A 19,717-nucleotide genomic window follows, 5' to 3' on the forward strand; every position below is an offset into this window, starting at 1 on the left:
TCTGAAACCAGACTACTGGAGTCTAAGTCCCATTTACAAATTGTATGACCTTGGATAATGACTTAGCCTCTTTGTGCCTTAGTTTCCTCATCTGTGAAATGGGATGGTGATTGTTGCTACCTCACAGATTTATGTGTCCGGGGCTCAGAAGAGCACCCAGTAAATGCTAGTGCTGATTATCATTACTGGTCTCTGGTTTCTCCTTTGAGAGTCCCCCATGAGCATGAATGGTGTCCCCCTGCGGTATTCTCTGTATTCACCCCAAAGCTTGGCTCAGAGTAGATGTTCAATATGTACCTGTATTTGCGGCTATTGTCCTTGGGCAGGGATTACATCCCAAGCACTGTGCTGGCTGCTGAGAATGCAGAGAGAAATCCATAAATAATGAAAATGGCTCAGGTAAGGAACCCAGACAAGGGAGCAAGTCCATCATCTCTGGGGGTCTCAGCTTCCCCTTTTATAAAATGACAGAACAGGATACACAAAGGCCCACCCCGTTTCAAGCCCAGCTGCTCTACCAGCTGCAGACCAAAGTGGGCAAGGGCGGGGTGGGGAGAAGCTGCCGTCCTTTTTTGGCCATTGGAATCCTTGGTAGCCCTGAGCCTGGCTTTGCACTTGCACTATGGACATAAAAGGCATCGGAGCGGGGCTTGTGAGGAGCCAAGGGTGTGAGATGTGTGTGAGGGGCAGCCAGGGCGAGGTGGTAGATCCCAGAGGGTGGGTTCTGCGGAAGTGACCTGGAGGGGCCCAGGTGGACCGGCAGTTGGCGTTCCAGCAAGGAGGGGCTGGTCTCCCACCTGGGGCGGCCGTCATCTGGTCATTCTGGAGTGCTGGAGAAGCATCTAGCCTTCTCATTCATAAACGAGTAAATGAGTGTTTCGAAGTCAGAGCGAGCGGGCACTAGCCAGACCTGGGAAGACCTTACCTCTTACCTGTGTGTCAGCCTAGGCAGTGACCCAGCCTCTCTGTACCTGCGGCTTGGTCCTGAGTTGCAACCAGCAGGTGTTAAGAGGATGAATGGACACGGTGTTGGGCACGGAGTAGGTGGCTCTGGAAGACCTGCCCTCTTTAAGGCTCTGTCCAGTTAGAATGTAATGACTTCTCGTGGAGAGCAGCTGAGCCAGGATTTGGAAGGGCTGGGTTCTGATGAAGAAAGGAACCAAATGGGAACTAATTAAAGTTGGCCAAACCACCTGTCCCATGTGTCACATCCATTATCTCACTGGCTCCTTGCCAAGAAACCTAAGATGCTGGTGGATGTGTATGCGTGTGTGTGTGTGTGTGTGAGAGCATGCACCCGTGTGCATGTGTCTGTGTGAGCATGCACCCCTGTGTATGTGTGAGTGTGCCCATGTGTGTGCTCCTATGTGTGAGAGAATGTGTATGCACATACATACGTGTGAATATGTGCATGTATGTGCGTGCAGGTGTGAGGAGGTGTGCGTGTGCCCTCACGCACGTGTGTGCCCGTGTCTGTGTGTGTGTGCTGTGCAGCCCCCATTTTAAGGCTAGGAAACGGAGGCTCAGAGAAGTGAAGTGACTTGCCCGAGGTCCCTCTGGGATTCCCTGCCTTCACCCCAGGACTTCTGACTCAGGGCCCAGCTTGGGGAGGGAGCGTGGGAGTGAGCGTGAGGGATAGAGATCAGGGGTTCTTGGAAGGTGACATCAGGGTGGACCGACTCTCCAAAGGACTGTTTTCTGAGTAACTGAGCCATGTTGGGCCAGAGGAGCAGCCTGGCAGCCAGGACCACTCTGCAGCCCTGTAAGAGACTCAGCTGGTGCACCCCTCAGGTCCTTTCCCTGAGCCTCGTGACGGGGACCCTCCCATATGCTAAGCGCAAAGGGTGCTTGCTTGTCTCTGACTGGGAACCCGCTGCTTATTGGTTTCTCCCCGATTTACTGCCTATTCTAACTCATCGGGTCCCAGGACATCCCAGAACACAGACCTCAGGGGTCTGTCTTAGCTCTGCCAGTGCCTCAACTTGGGGCCTTAGACAGTCCCTTTCCTCCGCCTAGCCTCAGTTTCCCCAAATGTATGGGGGGTTAATAACACTTCTCTTGCCCGCTTCATCAGGCTATTGTGAGAATCTCGTGAGACCAGGGTGCTGCACACGGTGAGGGGCTGTGCACAGACATAAGTGGGTGTTACCGCACTGACCTTCGGTAAATAGAGAAAGGTGAGGTGAGCGTACTAGAAATCCAAGAAGAATCGGGCATGCTTCTTTGATGCATCTCTCAGAAGCACTCTGAGAGCCCAGGGGAACGAGTCAGGAGGCAGTCGTAGAAACACACATGCAAGGACTGGTTACCAGAGATCTACTGGCTGGTTGGGAGGACACATTCCAGCTGCATCTTGAAGAATGTCTATGGTTTGGTGAATGCTACTTGAGGAATGGTTTTCTAGGTGGGGGTGATGGCCTGAGCCAGGACCTGGCAGCAGAGAAGTGCAGGGCGTGGCTGATGATGGGCTGTGGTCTGGCGAGGAGCAGAGGGATCCTGTCTGTGGGTTTGCCAACTGGAAAGAGAGCCAGATTTGCAGAGGATGGGTGGGACCAGATTATAGAAGACACTGGACGCCAAAGGAGGAGTTTGGAGGTGTCATCGTGCAGTCAGTGGGAACTATGGAGGGTGTTAGTGCAGGGAGGAATGGAACTGGAGAAGACCCCCCCCCCCCGGAGGTGTGTGACTGGGGGGATGGACGGGAGGGCATTTAGTAGGGGACAGGACTTCGAGCAGAAGTTGTGGGAGATAGCCTCTCTAGACGACTCTAGAAAGAATTGTTTTTCTTTCAGGGACAGAAAGGGGACCCAGGGCTCTCACCAGGAAAGGCCCTCGACGGGGCGAAGGTAGGTTTCCAGGGACCCCAGCATCGAAGGAAATGGAGGGGTGGACAGTAGGGAAACCTCCGTGCCCCAGCAGAGGCCGCCGTGTGTCAGAGGCAGGAGGGGGCCAAGTAGCCAGGCAAGAGTGTGGTTTGGTGCTTTCCTTGAGGTCCTTCAGCTCTCCCTGTGCCAAACCCAAAGTCATTCCCTGTATTTTCTTTGGGGGTGCAACCAATCAGACTGACAAAAGGTTTTGCCTGTGGACACACCCTTGGTGAGTGACCTTTTGTGTAATGTCCTGCATTTCCGTAGGACCCTCTAGGTGACCCTTGGCATCCAGAAGCTTTTTGCTAGCATACACCCAGGAAGCTTCCAAAAACATTCAAAAGCCCCTCTGAGGTTAATTTGAGTGGACAGGTCTGTGGATTTCTAGGAGGTGGGAAGGGATCGGGCCAGAGATTCAAGGCTCCCTAACTGAAGGGCTATGAGACCAGAAGTTTCGTGGAAAAGAGAACACTTAGGCCAGAGGACTTCATCCATCCCTGAAGCAACTCCCCAACACTGATTAAGGGGCCTGGAAGGAGCACAGGCAGTAGGAACAGGGGAACCCAGACTCTAAGTAAGACCCCCAGCACTCAGACATACATATTCTGGAAGGAATACTCGAGTCTGTCTGGCTCATTCTGGACACGAGCCAAAGAGCCCTCCTGACAGACAGAAAACTGCTTCTCAACCCAGCCTCCTGTGCTTAGGCACGTAGAAGACGCAGGTCCCTTTGATTTCGCCAAGACCTAGGTGGCTCATTCCTTCATATCCTCACGGGATCATTTTTTTCATGCAGCAAACATTTACTAGGTGTAAACATCCACATGCACGCCCATGTGCTCCTCATCGAAATCTTATAATGCAGGACAGACAGGCCCAGCTTGCAGATGAGAAAACAGAGAGGCCTCAGAGGCAGGTGATTGCTGGAGGTCACAGAGCTGGTTGGGTGCAGAGCAGGATTTGTATCCAGGTGTGACAAAGTCCAGAGGCCCGGGCTTCTCTCTTGCTCCTGGGTTGTCCGTTCTCAGGTCTTAAGGCAGAAATGCCCCCTACTACCCACCATGCCCAGCTGGAGGAGGAATGGGCAGAAGGGAAGGGAGTCTCAGGAATGCAGAGAGAGAGCGAATTGGAACGGGACAGACAAGTTGTGTGTCCCCTGGGGCAGTGATTTTCAAAAAGTTTTAGCAGCAGACCCCATGCTCTAAATGGTATCCTGCGCCGATATCCAGGGTCTAAAATAGATCAAAGAGAGGGTCTGGGTTATCGGGGAGGGGCTGGGTACCTGCCCACTTGGCTGCCCTCACCCCCCTCGGAGGCCTCTGGGCCTCCAGGAGTTCTGTTTGCAGACAATTGGCCATGCGAGGACACGCTTGCCATTTCACGAGTGTCTCTGCTCCTGTTCCCCCGCCTCACCCCTTTGTCTGTGTTTTGCAGGGCGACGTGGGCTTGCCTGGGCTCTCTGGGAATCCAGGACCTCTTGGACGAAAGGTACACCTTCCTTTCAGTGCTTTGCCTTGTCCAGTGGGCTTTCTGTCTAGCTTCCTGGCCTAGGTCTGTCATCCTTCAGGTCTCAAGCATGCTTGTGCCTATTCCAGACAGTCCTCCTGGAACCCCAGCCTTCAGTCCAACAGCCTCTGCTCTGCTCAAGGAAGTCTAGCCTCACCGACCAGGGCGTGCGAATCTGGTTTGGCCCTCTCCCTACGGAGCCTAGAACAGGGCCTGTGCATAGTAGGTGTTCAGGAAATGGGGTTGGGGGATGGGGAGGACAATGCAGGCCAAGGGTCGACTACGTTTTGCAGGATGGCTGATGGGGATTCCAGGAGGTCTATTGGCCTAGGGCCACGTCTTCGGCTTCCGCCCTGGCTCCCCGCTGTGGCTGCAGGTACCCGCTCTCTGGGCCATCTGGCTCTTGTCTGGACAGATGTGGTGTCTCCTGGCTCCATCTTGTCCTTGCTCTGAGGGTCCCTGTGGCACTTGGAGCATCACGTCTCCTCCATCTCCTTCTCCACCCTCCATGGCCAGAGCAGGCCAGAGCACAAATCTGAAGAGGCCAGACCCAGACAGGAGTCTGTGGCTGTCTGTGAGCTGGGGAAACATGGTATTTTCTGGCTCAGAGAACACAGGGACTCCCTCTCCCCACTCACTTCCCCTCCATGCTCCAGCACTTTATGATGGATGAGGTGTGAGTGGAAAAGTCTCTTTCCAGTGCCGGCTCATAAAGCAGCCCATGGTGGTCTTGCTCTGCTTGGGGGTGGGAGCCTAGCAGAGGTGGCAGGAGATGGGCAAAGCAGACCTGACCCACTCCTGCCAGGGCTCCAGGGCTCGCTGCTCTCAGCAGATGTCCAGGGAGGCCCAAGAGTCTCCATCCAAGAGGGACCAGTTCACCTGAGCAGGGAGAAGCATCTTTTCTCAACCAAGGAAGAGCCTCGGTGCGGTTGGGAAACTGGCAAAGCCATTTACACGGAGGCCCCCAGGTCCCGGCTCAGGCAAGCCTGCAGGAGTTGGGTGGTGGCAGGCCGGTGGGCAGAGCCTGGGGGGGTTCGGGGCCCAAGGCAGGGACCCCTGACCAGTCGTGGGGGCTGGGGAGGAGGACCGATGGGGTAGAACGGTACCTGGAATCATCACTGTTTGTAAGCACTCTCACCTCCCATGAGTGTCTTCGGTGACAGCAGCGGCCACTCTGTCCTGATGCTCTTATGTGGCTTCTCTGCATCGTCTCATGTGGGGAGCCTTGGGGGAGAGGGGACATCAGTGGGTGAGAGGTGAGGTCAGCATCCTCTTTGCTCACCAGCCCATCGAATTGGGGTTTCACCTCAGCGCGACACCAATAATCCTATTTATTCATGTATTCAACAGAAGTGATTGAATGCTTATTATGTGCCAGGCAGGATGCGAGGCGTGGAGCTGAGTAAATAGACAAAATTCCTTGTCCCCCCAGAGCTGGCATTCTTGTGTGCGTGGTGGGGCAGCAGAAGATAAAAAGAAAAACAGTAAAAATGGAAGGACAAATGGAAAATGGACAAAAATAGGCAGGAGAAAGGGAGTTTTGGTTGGGAGGGTACCCAAGTTAGAGGTGGCGCAAGGAGTGACTGTCCTTTGTCACACTATGTCCTCACAATAGCCTCCAAGATTTAAAGCATTATTATGCCCATTTTACAGCTGAGAAAACTGAGGCTCAAATTGACCTCATTCATTCATTCTTCCAGTCGTTCAGCGAATATGCACCTAGGTCCCAGGCTCACCCAGGTCACTGGTGCTGACACTGGTGTTAGATGTAAATGAGTTCATCGAGGGCCTCATGTAGAGGGAATTCTGTAGCAGTGCCCCCCACCACCCCACTGTGCATTAGAACCAGCTGGGGGCTGTGGGCAGGGACTCTGGTCCCGTTGGTGTGAGTGGGACTCAGGTACAAGATTCTGCAGCTGAGACTGAGAGCCACTGGTTTCATGGAAATACCTTCCAGTGTTGCTATGCCGCAGGGTTGGGATTTGAACCCAGGTCTCTGACCTTTCTCTCTGCACAATGCTGACTGAGACAGCTTTTCAAGCAAAAGAGGGCCCATTAAGTGAAAAAGAGCCTCTCTGGCTGAGAAGGTTGGTTTGTCTGCCATCCGCCTGCGATGTCTGCTGAGGGCCTTTGCCGAGCCAACTCCCGAGGGCCGGGCAGGCACACAGACCAGGCCGGAGAGGCCTGGACGGAAGCCAGCTCTGTCCCCTCTCCGACCATGTGAGCTTGGGCAAGTGGCCTCACCTCACTGAGCCTCAGTTGGGATCAAGAGGAGGTTGGGATTTGGGGAGAGGATGGGTGAGATGAGATGTTCTAGCCCCAGCACTAGCATATGGCTGGTACTCGTAGGCACTGCGTGCATGTTTGTTGAATGAATGAATGATCACTGTCATGAAGCAAAAGTGCTGAAGGTCTTGCCCATCTGGTACCATTGGTCATCTTGCCTAGTTACCAGGTAACCACCCTCCACTAGCCAAAAAGGCTACCAGAATTCTATTTGCACGTTGGGAGGGTGGAGTCCTGTGCTGTCCCTAGCCCAACTGTCCGCCTTCTCTCTTTAGAGCAGTGCTTCCCAGCAGGGGGTGATTTTGTTCCCCCAGGGAACAGTTAGCAATATCTGGAGACATTTTTGGCCATCACAGCTGCGAGAGGGAAGCTACCAGCTTCTAACAGGTAGAAGCCAGAGATGCTGTTAAATATCCCACCCCAGCAAAGACTTACCCGGCCCACAGTGTCAGCAGAGCCCCGGGGCTAAGAAACTGCTGTACAGAAGCCCCCCTCCATCCTGGGCCATCCTGCCTCCCTGCGCCTGCTTATGCTGTGCCCTCCCCTGGCACAGTCTTCCACGCTCATCTTCACACCTCTTTCCCTTGATTCTGTTCTCCAACACCATCTTCTCCAAGAGCACCCCCCCAGCACTTCCCAGGCAGAAGTCACACCTCCTTCCTCTGATCATCCAGCCCACCTTCTCAGCCTCTTTGGGACTCTGCGCGTTCAGCTGGCAGGAGACTCTGGTGTCCTAGGCGTATTTGTCAGCTGAAGCAAGTGCACAGAGTCCCTGTCCACCCTTGTTTCCTTAGGAAGGGCTTAGCACAGTTCTGGACACATGCATCTGCCCTGTTCCATACTTCCCTCCACCCCTGCCTATGGCAGACATCTCTCATTGATCTTTCCTGTCAAGCCCTGATGTGACCTCAGAATCCTTAACACATTGCCCCAAGTAGACATGACTAATGGAATGAAATTAGGACTCCAGTTGAAACTTCCTCCCGGCTCCCTCTTGCAACCCTCATCCTGCCCACGGGCCCTCCTTGTGCCGCCTGAGTTGGCCACCTCCATGCCGAGCCCCTACTGAGAACCTTCTCCAGGCTCCCCTACTGTTGGGCTGCCCTGGGCTTCTGGGGCCCATGCCCACTGCCATTTCTGAGCTCTACTGCTGCTCTGCTATCCAACCTGGCCCCTCCTTCAAGCCTGTTTACAATGCCGCCCCTGCCGGTTGGCTGTCTACACTGTTTTAGCACGCAGCGCTTCTCCTTCATTCCACTTAATATGTGTTACCTTCTAGAAGGTAGGGAGTGAGTTTGTTTTGTTCACCAGTGTATTCTCTGTGCCTAACACAGGGTCATGTTTGAGGCTCAGCACACCTTAGTTGAATGAATGAACAACTGGTCGAATGGATGAGCCAGACAGAAATGGTGTGTTCCTGCCTGACCTGTCTCAGGTACCCATTGAGCAGAGTTCAATGTCAGGTGCCTGGCTGTGTCATGATGGATTGCGCTTTTGGACAAACCACATGTTTTTGAATCGTAGAGTTTCTGAGCCCACACAAGGCTTTGAGAGGCCAGGGGGGGAAACTGAGGTCCAGAGAGGAGCAGGGACTTGGTCAGTATCATGTAATGAGTCGTCCTGCCTCCTGGCACATTTCTTCCTCGCCGATCCTTTCTGTCGAATGGGGCTCTCTGCCCCGCTGCCTGCCCCCGATGGGCTGTGGAGGTGGTCGAGAAGTTTAGGGGGTCTCATGGAGTGCTCAGCAAGCATAGTGAGTTCCATTTTACTGCAGGAGAAGCTGGAGCCTTGCACACTGAGTTGGAGCCGGGTAGACAGCTGAGTTCTAGGCACACATTGCTCCCCAGGACCCCCAGGTAAGAACAGGACCCCCCACCCCCACGCTCCCTGCCCAAAGCCCAAATAGCATCCCGGCCGACAGGGAGACTGCTGCAACAGTGAGGTGATGTCTGGTTTCTCCTTGTGCACTGTAAGCAATGATTAATCTGGCTCCCAAACCAAAATATAGACCGAGTTCTATTATAAACACAGGTCCTGTGGAGACACGCCTGCTGGGCAGCCAGAGGCCCCTTACAGACTCCATGGTCCCTGGAGCTCCCCTGAAGCATCTGCTCTCCCTTAGTACCAGTCGGGTACCGATCACACAGGGGAAAATCACTGCCCGTGGGTCCACCTTGTGGTTAGTACTCACCCCATAATTGCTGGGGCCCAGGAGAAGATAATGGTTTAGATTCTTCCAGGTCCTGGGGCCCTGTCATTTGAAGCTATTTGGCTGGCCCCGGCTTGGTAAACACTGTTAAGGTACTTCCAGGGAGCATAGGAACCTCCCCCCACCCTCCCTCCACGCCTTGGCCTTGCTCAGCCTCTGCTGCTCTCAGCCAGGAGAAGTGGGTCATTCACAGCAACGTGCAAGGCCCTTCAGGGTCCACTGATTGCGACAGACCTAGGAATCGTGGCCTGTTGGACAAAGCGCAGCCCGGGGGGGTCTAGAGTCCTGGAGAACAGTCTCGGCTTGGCCATAACTTGCTAAGTAACCTTGGGCAAGTCCCTTCCCCCTGGTAAGTCTGTCCAGTGAGAAAAGTGGTCAGATTGATGGCTCAGGTCCCCTCCAACTCAGATACTCCAGGATTCCGTGACGGCCCTCTGCCCTGGTAATGCTGCAGTGATCCATATGCTCTGTCCTGGGGAGGAGGGCCTCTAAGGGGGTCTTTCCCTGTGTGGCCCTATGGCTCTTCTAGGTGGGCCTTGGGCCTTGATAAGTATGTCTTATCCCACAACTGGGTGGTTAGGATTTAGGGATTGGAGTCACACCCTGGCCTTTCCCCTGGGAAACTGCGTAGCCTCAGGAAAGTCTCTTTACCTCTCTGAGCCTTCGTTTCCTCATCTGGCATGTGTGCATGGTAACTCCTACCTGCTAGAGGGGTGATCACAAGGAGTTGATGAGCTGATGTATTTATTTAAGGCTCTAGTACCAGGCCAGGCAAAGGGCCAGCCATTGTCCCTATCCCTGAAGATCATGCATTTCCTTTTTTTCTGTGTCCTGAGTAAAGGATTTTCTTAAAATCTTCTGGGATCTCCCTGGCAACACTTCTCTGCTGGAACATTGGTTTCCAGCAGATTTCTTCTTGGCTGCAGGCAAAGCCAAAGGAGCTGGTGATGCTCAGGGGCTCCCTGGTCCCCTTTCAAGGTTCTCTTGGGATTCTCGCCCCATTATTGCATCGGCTTTTGGCAGCAACCTGAGGCGGGCTGAGAATGGCAGAGTGAGGCTCAGAGAGGGCAGTTCCCTGAGCGGAGTCACACAGCCTGAGCTCAAGGCTCGATTCCGCTCTTCGTGGGAAAGGCTTTGCTGTTCTTCCTCGTGTGCAAGTTCCAAGTGGAGAAACGATAAGAAAGATGATTACATGTGTCCTATCATGACACGTCCCTGTTCAAAATCCTCTTGTGGGTTCCCACCATACTCATGCCTTGTGTGGGCTGGCTTCCGGTTTCTTCTTAACCACCCTCCCCTCTCTGCCTCACCCCTCACTCATTCTGCTCCCATCACGGAGGCCTTGGTTTTCATCAAACCCACCCGAGAGGGTTCTCGCCTCAGGGCTTCTGTACTTAATGTTCCCACTGCTGGGAACGCCTTTCCCCAGGGGGCCAGCCCTGTGTCCGGCTCACGTTATTTGTCCCCTCAGAGCACCTGCCTGGCTGCCCAGCCACAGCCACCACGCCCCGCTCCCCCAACACGGCCTCTCTCTGTCCTCTGACTCTGCTCACTTTTCTTCGTAGCACTGCCAGTCACTACTGCACAGTCGTTGTTTTCAAAATTTTAACTTTCAATTACGGCAAAAACCACACAACATAAAATTTACCATCTTAACTGTGCTTAAAGGTATGGGTCACCAGTGCCAAGCACATCCACGTCGTGGTGCAAAAGGCATCTCCAGAACTTCCCCATCTTGCAAAACTGAAACTCTACACCCACGAAAACGACAGCTCCCTATTTCCCCCTCCCCCAGACATTATCTTTTATATTTATTTGGTTTTACGTCTCCTTAATTAGACTGTCAACTCCATTAAGGCTAAAGGATGTTGTCTTCTCATTCACCCCAGGCCTGGAATGGTGTTGGCACATAGAAGTTCAGTGAGTGTTTGTTGAATGAGTGAGTGAAATATGAAGGTCACGATGGTGACAGCAGCGGGTCTTTACGGGGCGCCTGAGTTCAATGCTGGGTACTGCACTGGGTGCTTTCCCCACATTATGTCACGTGATCCATGCGCCCGTCCTTATATTTCCTTTTACAAAAGAGGAACCCAAGGCTCAGGAAGGTGACATCAGTGGCTGCAGATCATCCAGCCATCCGGTAGCAAAGCAGGATAGTTCCAGATCAGCCTGACACAAGAGAGCTTAGCCACTCCGCATGGGAGCCCCCGGCTGTGGCCTAGGCTTCAGTTTGCTCCCTGGGGAAAAGAACACGGCCTCCCCCCCCCCCCCCCCACCGCCAGGTAGAGGCCGCTCACAAGCATCAGTCTCATGAGCCCCGTGTGTGAGATGTAATCATATCGCCGAGCCGTCCTGAGGTATGAGTAGGTGCAGCAGGAATGCTTGTAAACTCCCCAAACCTCTTGGATCCAACCGACGTTGCTGTTTATAGTTAAGATTTCTGCTTCCTGGGGGTCTGCGGGGTGCTGAGTGCGTGTGCCTGTGTGTGTTCGTGGACGTGCGTGAACGGTTGCTGTGCCTGGGATGTCGCCCAGGCTCTCGGTGTGGTTCTCTGACACTCCGTTTTCTCCTCTGTAAAGTGCAGGTGATAATCCGCCCCCCAACACTGCACCTCGTTTGGCTGGTGGAAGGGCTAGAGGGGGTCATGCAGGTGTAGTCTAGGTGAACGGCAGTGCATGGAGGGAATCTACAGGCATCATCTTGTTTATCACCCTCTGGGGGAGTTGTAGAACTTTGGAGTTCCCAAACGCCAGAGCCGAGGGGGACTGAGAGTTCTCATGCCTTCAGCTGAGGTCCAGAGAAGGGTGGAAACCCACCAGACTTGCACGGTAGGTGAGGGACGGTGTCTGAGCCGAGCCCTGGGCTCTCTGTGCCAGGGGGTCTAACGGAGATCTGTGTGGCTACTTTGTCTGGACTGGAAGGCCCCTGCCTGGTCTTAGTTCACAGCTGCCCTGAGGTGATGGAAGTTTGAAGTCCCGGGTTTCCCTTCGGAGAGCCCCTAAGTCTTAGGAAATGGCTTTGGTGGTTGTCCCTAGGGCCATGAGTAAGCACACACTGGTTTGATTCTCTTGACCTAGAGACCTCGAGGTTGGGCCGTGGGGACAGAGGGTCAGGGTTGGTTCTGGCTTGTTGGCAGAGTCCTTCTCAATCAGGCATTTGGGTGGCCTCTTCCTCCCTGGAATGGGAGCTGGGACGGGTGGGAGGAAGGGAGGCCCCTACTGTGGTTAATATATTTGATCGGTATGTGTGAGATCTTTTCTGATAGGGGGCTTATGAGAAGGGGCGGGTCTTGACACAGATCCCAGCAGCACATGGTGGTTGAACGTATCCCAGACCCAAAGGTCCTAATTGGCCCACCCATCCATTGAGAACTCACTCTACCCCAGCTTCGGATGGGCTCACCCCCGTCTGGATTTGGAAGGAATAGTTGGGATCCAGCGTCACTCCGCCATGGGGGGCTGTCTCCCAGTTCAGTTCACAAACCCTGCGGGAGGGGTGAACACCTCCCCTGATGCCTTCTGTCTGAGTGCCACTGGTGGGAGAGGACAACATAGCAAGTGGCCAACCTTGTATGCATCCATTCAGCGAGTGGTCGCTGAGCACACACTCCAGCCCTGCCGTGCACAGAGCATGCAGTGCTGAAAAGACGGGCGGGGCGGCTGGGCCTCTGCCATCTGATCCACAGGCCCAGACGCCTTCCTGGCCTGATGCCATTTCTCCCCCCCCCCCCCCCAGGGATACAAGGGCTATCCTGGACCGGCGGGGCACCCCGGAGAACAGGTGAGGGCCGCGGCCTCAGCTCTGCCCTGCTTGCACTCCGCCCCCCTGCTCCATCCCTGTCTGCCCCTGGCCTCCTCCCTGGGCCCTGTTCCACGAGTGAGCCCCAGAACCATCCTGTGGGGGGCGGGGGGACAAGCCTCCCCCTCCTCTCCCGCAGCCACCTCTGCCTGAAAGAGCCGGAGTCCACGCCGACCTGGCGTTGGCATGAGCCTCTCGACTCCAGCCAGAGCCATGAATAGCTGGCCTGTTCCGGACGATGTTAGGGGATATTATGCACGCCGCCACGGGGTTTGCAGGAATTTGGGCTGCACTGGCCCAAGTCAAATAGCAGCCCCTGCCAGCGTGGGAGAGCCAGCCAGGGCTCCTTAGAGCTCTCTCAGTCCTGGGCGGCCAGCACAGGAGGTTTGTCCTTCTGAGCTCGTCTGACCGGTTTCACAGAGTGGTGGGCTGGGGGCCCAGCAGCCCGGTGGCTTCCCCTTCCTCCCCATTCAGCTCGCATTCCTGCCCTGCTCTTTGTCCATTGTGAGTAAGCCCCAGTCCCCCACCGCCCCTCAGACCCAGAGCGGGGCAAGGTCTCTCCTTTCCTTATGTTTCTCTTCATTCCTTTGCAGGGGCAGCCAGGACCTGAGGGCAGCCCAGGGGCCAAAGGTTACCCTGGCAGGCAGGTGCAGTATATGGCTTCTGGAAGCTCGGTGGCCATGGTGGTGTGGAGATGGCCACGGGTGCCCCCCAGGCAGAGGGAGGCAGCAGGCTGGGGGCCGAGGAGCTGTGCCTGCCGGGTGGGCCCCGAAGAAAAGGCTATTCAGGGGGCTGGACCAAGGAACCCTCTCTTTGAAGGCAGTAGGGCACAGGACGCTTAGAAAGGGACCTGGTGCTGTGGGGGTGGGGCTTCAGAGCCTCCTCCCACTCAGTCTCCCCACCCCACCCCCCTCTCCCCTGGGACTCTGGGGCAGAGTGGGGTCCTCAGTGTGAAGACTGCAGGTCTAACCCCACTGCCTTTCTACAGAGGGGGCAGCTGAGGCCCCAAGGAGGCAGGACTTGCCCTGGGTTGCTGGCAGCAGGGAGAACGTTTCCCTATGTCCTTGCCCCTCTGTCTCTTATGTTTCAGGGGTTACCTGGACCCGTAGGAGACCCTGGCCCCAAAGGCAGCCGGGTAAGTAGGCCTTGGCAAGTACCACTCAGGTGGGGCCCTGGGTGGTCATTACCTGTCCCCCCAGTGGACCTGATGGGAGGTGAGGGTGCAGGGTCTGTATACAGTGTCTGGCAGGGGGGCTGGCACCTCTGCCCTCCCACCTGAGTGCTCTCTGGAGAGCAAAGGGGCAGCAGGGTGGGCAGGTGATGGGGGATCCTTGAGCCAGGTAAGCCGGCGTGGCCCATGCCAGGCAGACTAGGCAGCGAAGATTCTGTTGGGTGCTCAGCCATGGCCCAGCTGCTACGGTCAGGTGCTTGCTTGCCATGTCCCCCAGCACATCCCAAGTGCTAGGGGACCTAAGTTGGGGCTACTTTGTCTGCCGTTAGAATCCTCAGAGGTCTCTCTCCTGCTCCCTTCCCAGCCCTTTTTAGAGAGCAGGGGTGGCTGATGGGTGATGCTGCTCGGGCCCGGAGGCTGATGGAGCATCTGCTCTCCCTCTCCTGGAGCAGACCCTGAGTAGCCAGCAGCCTCAGTTTGCCCTTCTTTACAATGGGAGTGAGGTCCATTCCTACTTCTAGCATGGTTATGGGGATACCAGGAATTTGGAAGCAAGTACTGCTGAAGAAGGGCTCCCAAGTGGGTTGTGGGTGGTGGAGAAGAGTCTGGATGCACTGAATGGGGGTCGATGGAGTTTGAAAGTCTAAGAGATAACGTGGTGGAATCCCCTTGTCTGCACACAAGAAAACTGGGGTCATGGTGAGGACTGGACAGCCGCGGTTTGCTCTGCACGCCTAAGGTGGAGCTGGGATGGGGACCCAGGTGTCCTGAGGGCCGGACTTGCTGCCTCTCAAAGAATGCTTGGAAAGTGGGTCACATAGCCCTCGGTCAGGCCAGGTCAAGTGTGACGTGTCCTCCACTCCCGAGCCAAAGCTATTTATGGCCACAGTCTGGGCCTTAATCCCTGCAGCTGACATGTGGCCGTTAAAGCGTCTGGGAGGTGGGCAAGGAGGTGGGTGGGCAAGTTCCTTGGGATGCCATGATGTTGGTGATGATGGTGGTGATGTCATGCAGGGGCTGGGGAGGCTCCTGTCCTGTATCCAGCTGTTCCCACGAGCTGTGGCCCCAGACGCATGCTGCTGACATCTGGGGGTACTTGCTCCCCCCAGAAGTTTGCCATGCTGATGGCATCTTGAGACCACATGTGGGCCAGAGTTGGTCTGGCCCCAGGACCCTCCTCTCTGGGTCACAGGGCCCTGAGCAGCCTGGGGGAGCTGGGACCGCTGGAGCCGCCCTCCCCGCCACCACCAGCCTTGTCGTTGGGAAAGTGCTAGAACGCAGCCTTTGGAATTAGGGCAATAGGCTTTGAGACCTGCTGTGCCCTTAACCAGCTGTGGGATGGCGGGCAAGCTGCTGGACCTCTCTGAGCCCATTTTTTCTCATCTGTAAATCTGGGATATAAGCCCTGGTTGGCAGGATCAATAAATGTCCCTCGTTACAAGGATGACTGTTTACCACAGAGGATGTTGAGGAGGCTCAATGACCTCTTGCCCTGCTAGGGAAGGAGAGATGGTTGTGAGCCTGCGTTGGTTGCTTGTTTGTGGGACGCAGCATAGCCGAGGGGTTAAGAGGCCTGCCTGGGAGTCCGTTGACCGAATTCCAATACCAGTTTTATCATGTTCCAGCCGTGTGACCCTGGGCAAGTCGCTTCACTTCTGGGCCTAAACGTTCTCACCTTTACAGGGGGCCGACTGATAATACCGTGCTTCCTGGGCTGTAGTGAGGACATGGTAGATGCTTGAATGCACATGAAGCCCTGAGAACCGGGCCTGGCACGTGGCTTGTGCTCAGTAAATGTTCACTTCGGGGAGCATTATTATTAAAGCATTCCATAAACATCTAGAGAGCGCAGACAATGATAGGAGCTCTGGGCTAGGTCCCTGCCCTTGAGAAGTTCCCAGGCTAATGAGGACATGAAACATGAACACAGATAATGGAAGATACATTGGAGAAAGTGGTAAATCCTATTAACAGAGGAGCAAATATGGTGCGTGGGTGGAGGGAAGAGATGGGTTCTGCTTGCCAGAGGCGAGGGCACTGGAGCCGGGCTTCGAAGGGATGACTGCCGTCGCTGGGGTGGGAAGGGCACAACTTGGAGGCAGAAAGTCAGGTGCATCCGAGGGCAGTGGACCCCCAGCTCTGCCCCGTTATCTCCAGAGCCTGGGTGTCCTTGTCTGTGAGGTGGGGGAGCAGACGGCCAGGCCGCAGTGTCGCCCGGTGGTTCGAAGGCAGTGTCGTACGCCTGCCCGAGGGGCAGCCGCTCTTCCTGCAGGCGTTCAAGGCAGCCGTGGGTGGATGTGAGCCCCAGCCTAGGAGGAGGCATCGTGGAAGCCACGGGCACCCAGCAGGGTCCCTCGGAGTGGGGGGAACCTGGTGCCCCTCTAGCATCTAACCCAGCCGAGAGCTTCCTTTCTGCAGGTCCGGGAGCCCCGGCGTGGGGCGGGCCTCCCCTCCCACCCCAAGAGCGCCCGCGCCCTTCCCTGGCGTGAGGGTATGTGCCTTTGGACTACATCGTGGAAGCCAGCACCATGCAGTCCATGGGCATATACACTTGCCTCAAGGCCTGTGTCATCGAGGAGCTGCCAGAGCTGCCACCGCCACCAGCGAGGAAGAGGAGCCTGGGTGTGGGAGGGCAGTGAGGGGGGCTGGGACGGGTCGGGCCAGCCACGCCCCACCACTTGGTCCCTCTGACCCCCTACGTGCTCTTTCCTAGGGCTACATTGGACTCCCAGGGCTCTTCGGCCTGCCAGGGTCCGATGGAGAGAGGGTGAGTAGGCTTTCTTTGTTTGCCTCCCGCCCACCTACCCACCCCTTCTGCCTGGAGAAGTCCGGGAGTCCCTCCTGGAGGAGGTGCCCTTGAGTTGAACAGGAGTCTGCCAAGGGGTCAAGGCAGACCCCTTCCAGACATAAGGGATAGTGGGTGCAAAGTCAGGGAGGTATGGTAACTTGGCAAGTTTAACAGTGTACACTGTCAAAGCTCTGAGCGTGAGGCAGGAAATGGTAAGGAGACGAGCTTGGAGGGGGCACCTGGGCGAAGTGACGTGGGCGCTCAGGGCCTGGGTCAGGAAGTGGACTTGATTCTGAGAGCATGGGCAGCTTCTGAAGGGCTTTCAGCAAATGAGAAATGGGCCCACTTTGTATTTCAGATCAAGTGTTGCAAGTTGTCTGTTTTTGTAAAAGTGTGATTGAACACAAGCATGCTCATTTGGTTACCTGCTGTCTACGGCCACTTTTACTCGTGGTGCAACAGAAAAGACCACATGGCCCACGGGCCTCTTCCTCCCTGTCACCTCCCAGCCGGAGCCCATATTTGGGACTCATCAACAAGCTGGATAGAGAGGACCTTGGGGGGGGGCAGCAGGAGCACCTGCTGAATACCAGGGATGCTGGGCACTCTCCTGGGCATTTCCCCAGCTCAGGTCCACGCACACCCCAGCCCTGTAGAGTGCAAGCACCTTCCATGTGATGGGCACATAACTGGCACCTACTGTGTGTGACCTGTGCGCTAGGCCCTCTGCGACTTCCTCTCGTGGGTGGCTCTGGGGCTGGTTTGGGACAGCACTGGTTGTCCCCTGTGGAATCCTGTCCTGACCTCTTCCCTGTCTTTCCCCTACAGGGCCTGCCTGGTGTTCCTGGCAAGAGGGGCAAGATGGGTAGGCCGGTAAAGATTTTCCGTGTCTATTATGCAGACTCTATGGGTGAATCTGACGTCCCGGGGGCCATACCGCCCCGTGCACCTGCAGCGTGGGCGTTCTCTGCTTCTGTCCGCTTGGCCGTCGCTCTGCTCTGAGTGTGTGGGCCAGCATGCGGGGCTGTCTGGGTCTCGTGTCCTGCTGCCAGGACCCTGACCAGCGGCTGCCTGGCTGGAGCTGGGCCCCTCTGGGATGGCTCCTGTGTGTGTGTATGTGTGTGTGTGCGTGCAACAACTGTTCTGCAGTGTGGTCCTGCATCTGGGGGCTTCTCTTGTCTGGGTCAGTGGTGTCTGTGGGGCTGCTTGGACTGGGGGATCATGGCTAGACCCGGGTCTGGGCTCCTATCTCAGAAAACCCTCAGTCTCCATGTTGTCTTGATGTGGCCTGTAGCAGTCACATGTGCACCTGCTAGGCTAGAGGGCGGTGGGGCTTGTGAGCAGGTCTACAGTGGGTGTGACCCCAAGAGGGGCTGGCCGTAAGCCCTGGTTCATTGGCTTTGCGCATGACCCTCCAGTGTGGTGGGAATTGCTTTCCTCCTGCTTGGGTATCTCCAGGGCAGGAAGAGAAAGCCAGGGCACAGAGAGGTTGAGTCACTTGCCCACAGCTTCACGGTCAATAAGGGAGCGGGATTCCAACACCGCCATTCGCCTCCAGGGCCTCTGATCTCAATGGTGGGTCAAGATCACAGATTCACTGGCCGGCAATAATGTTGTAGAAGCCCATGCCCCAGAATCTTCACCTGGTGGGCGAGGCATTAATTCCAATGCTCTCATTACTCACAAGGGGAAGCTGAGGCTCCCCCTGGAGTGATATATCCCACATCCTTGCTGCCAGTGGAGGGAGACCCCAGACTATAAGGGAGGCATATTTCTTTCAGGCCTGACCTCCATTGGTGGCTTAAGGCCCCATGTGGCTGCCCACAGGTTAACCCCTAGACTTGGAAGCATCATCAGCTTGGGGTCTGGGCTTCCCTCTGCTGGTGGCTGATGGAGAAGGGACTGTGGGGGAGGTTGGAACTTGAGAGGTGGCTGGAAGGGGGCCAGGAGAACTCAGTGGTGCCTAGAAAGGGGCTCGTCTGTGACTCTGGGGTTGACATGCGTGATCACGGGATCTTACCCGTAGTGTATGGATCTGGGCCCTGTGGGGCCCAGTGTGGTATGCAAAGAAGAGCAAGATCCAGGTCCTGGTCTCAAGGACCAGAGGGGCACCTCATCCTCCGACTAGACCTTTCTGTGGCCGACAGCAGCTCTGTGCCTGGGGGTCTAATACCTGACACCTGGATCTGGGCAAGGATAGCACCTAATGCTTCTCGCTTTAGGTCAAGACCTGGCATCTGTGAGGGCTGGGCTGGTGTCTGGATCTGCTCCTCAAGCCAGGTGACCTTGGGCAAGGAGACCCATCCATCCATCCATCCATCCATCCATCCATCCATCCATCCATCTGGCCATCCACCCATCCATCTGGCCATCCATCCAGTGAATATTGAGCATATATTGTGGGCCAGGCCCTATGCTTAGTGCTGAGCAATGAGCAAGACAAAGTTCCCATTTTCATGGACAGGTGGACAGACAATGATTGAACGAGGGGATGAGCAATGAGTGAATGAATGTCAGATGATGCTGAGTGTTAAGATAGAGTGGGTTAGGGAGACAGTGAGTGCTTGGGGTATAGACTGTTAGGTGAGTTGATTCAGGAATCCTCCTCACTTCTTGTGAAACCTTATTGAGGTGAGAATGGGAGCCCTGTGGCAATCTGGGGAAGAACTTTTCAGGTTGAGGAGATAGTAGGTGCTAAGGCCCTGGGGCATTATTGGCTCAAAGCCTTTGAATTGCAGTTTTCCCCTGTGAGAAATGGGGATAATAACTTCTAGCTCATGGGGTCATTCCGCTTGTCACCTAGGAAGTGCTCCATAAATAGTAGCAGTTGTTTTTCTTGTTTGTAGCTTCATGGGTGGCTGAGGCTGTCTATGCTGTGTCACTTTGAGCCAATGGCCTCACCTCTCTGGACCTGTTTTCCCAAAGTCTAAGTTGCAGAGGAGGGACAGTTGGCTTCCTTAGATGTTCTCAGCTGGGCCCCGTGCCCTCACCCAGGTCTGCCTCCAGAGCCACCCGTGAGGGATTTGCTCAGACTCTATCCTGGGAGGCTGCCAGAGCGCCGGGCACTGCCACTTTACAGATGAGGAGATGAA

At 55.6% G+C, this 19,717-nt stretch overlaps 1 protein-coding gene across 1 annotated transcript in view; it reads left to right on the plus strand.

Moving 5' to 3' along the window:
- Positions 1-19,717, plus strand: part of COL27A1 (collagen type XXVII alpha 1 chain) — a 135,258-nt gene that overhangs the window by 30,931 nt on the left and 84,610 nt on the right. The window contains exons 6-12 of the mRNA XM_021691749.2: positions 2,793-2,846; positions 4,302-4,355; positions 12,604-12,648; positions 13,260-13,313; positions 13,757-13,801; positions 16,551-16,604; positions 17,454-17,498. Of these exons, the coding sequence (XP_021547424.1) occupies positions 2,793-2,846; positions 4,302-4,355; positions 12,604-12,648; positions 13,260-13,313; positions 13,757-13,801; positions 16,551-16,604; positions 17,454-17,498 (351 nt within the window). The remainder of the gene's footprint in view (positions 1-2,792; positions 2,847-4,301; positions 4,356-12,603; positions 12,649-13,259; positions 13,314-13,756; positions 13,802-16,550; positions 16,605-17,453; positions 17,499-19,717) is intronic.

Source organism: Neomonachus schauinslandi, chromosome 13, assembly GCF_002201575.2.
Source record: "Neomonachus schauinslandi chromosome 13, ASM220157v2, whole genome shotgun sequence".
NCBI classification, from domain to species: Eukaryota; Metazoa; Chordata; class Mammalia; order Carnivora; family Phocidae; genus Neomonachus; species Neomonachus schauinslandi.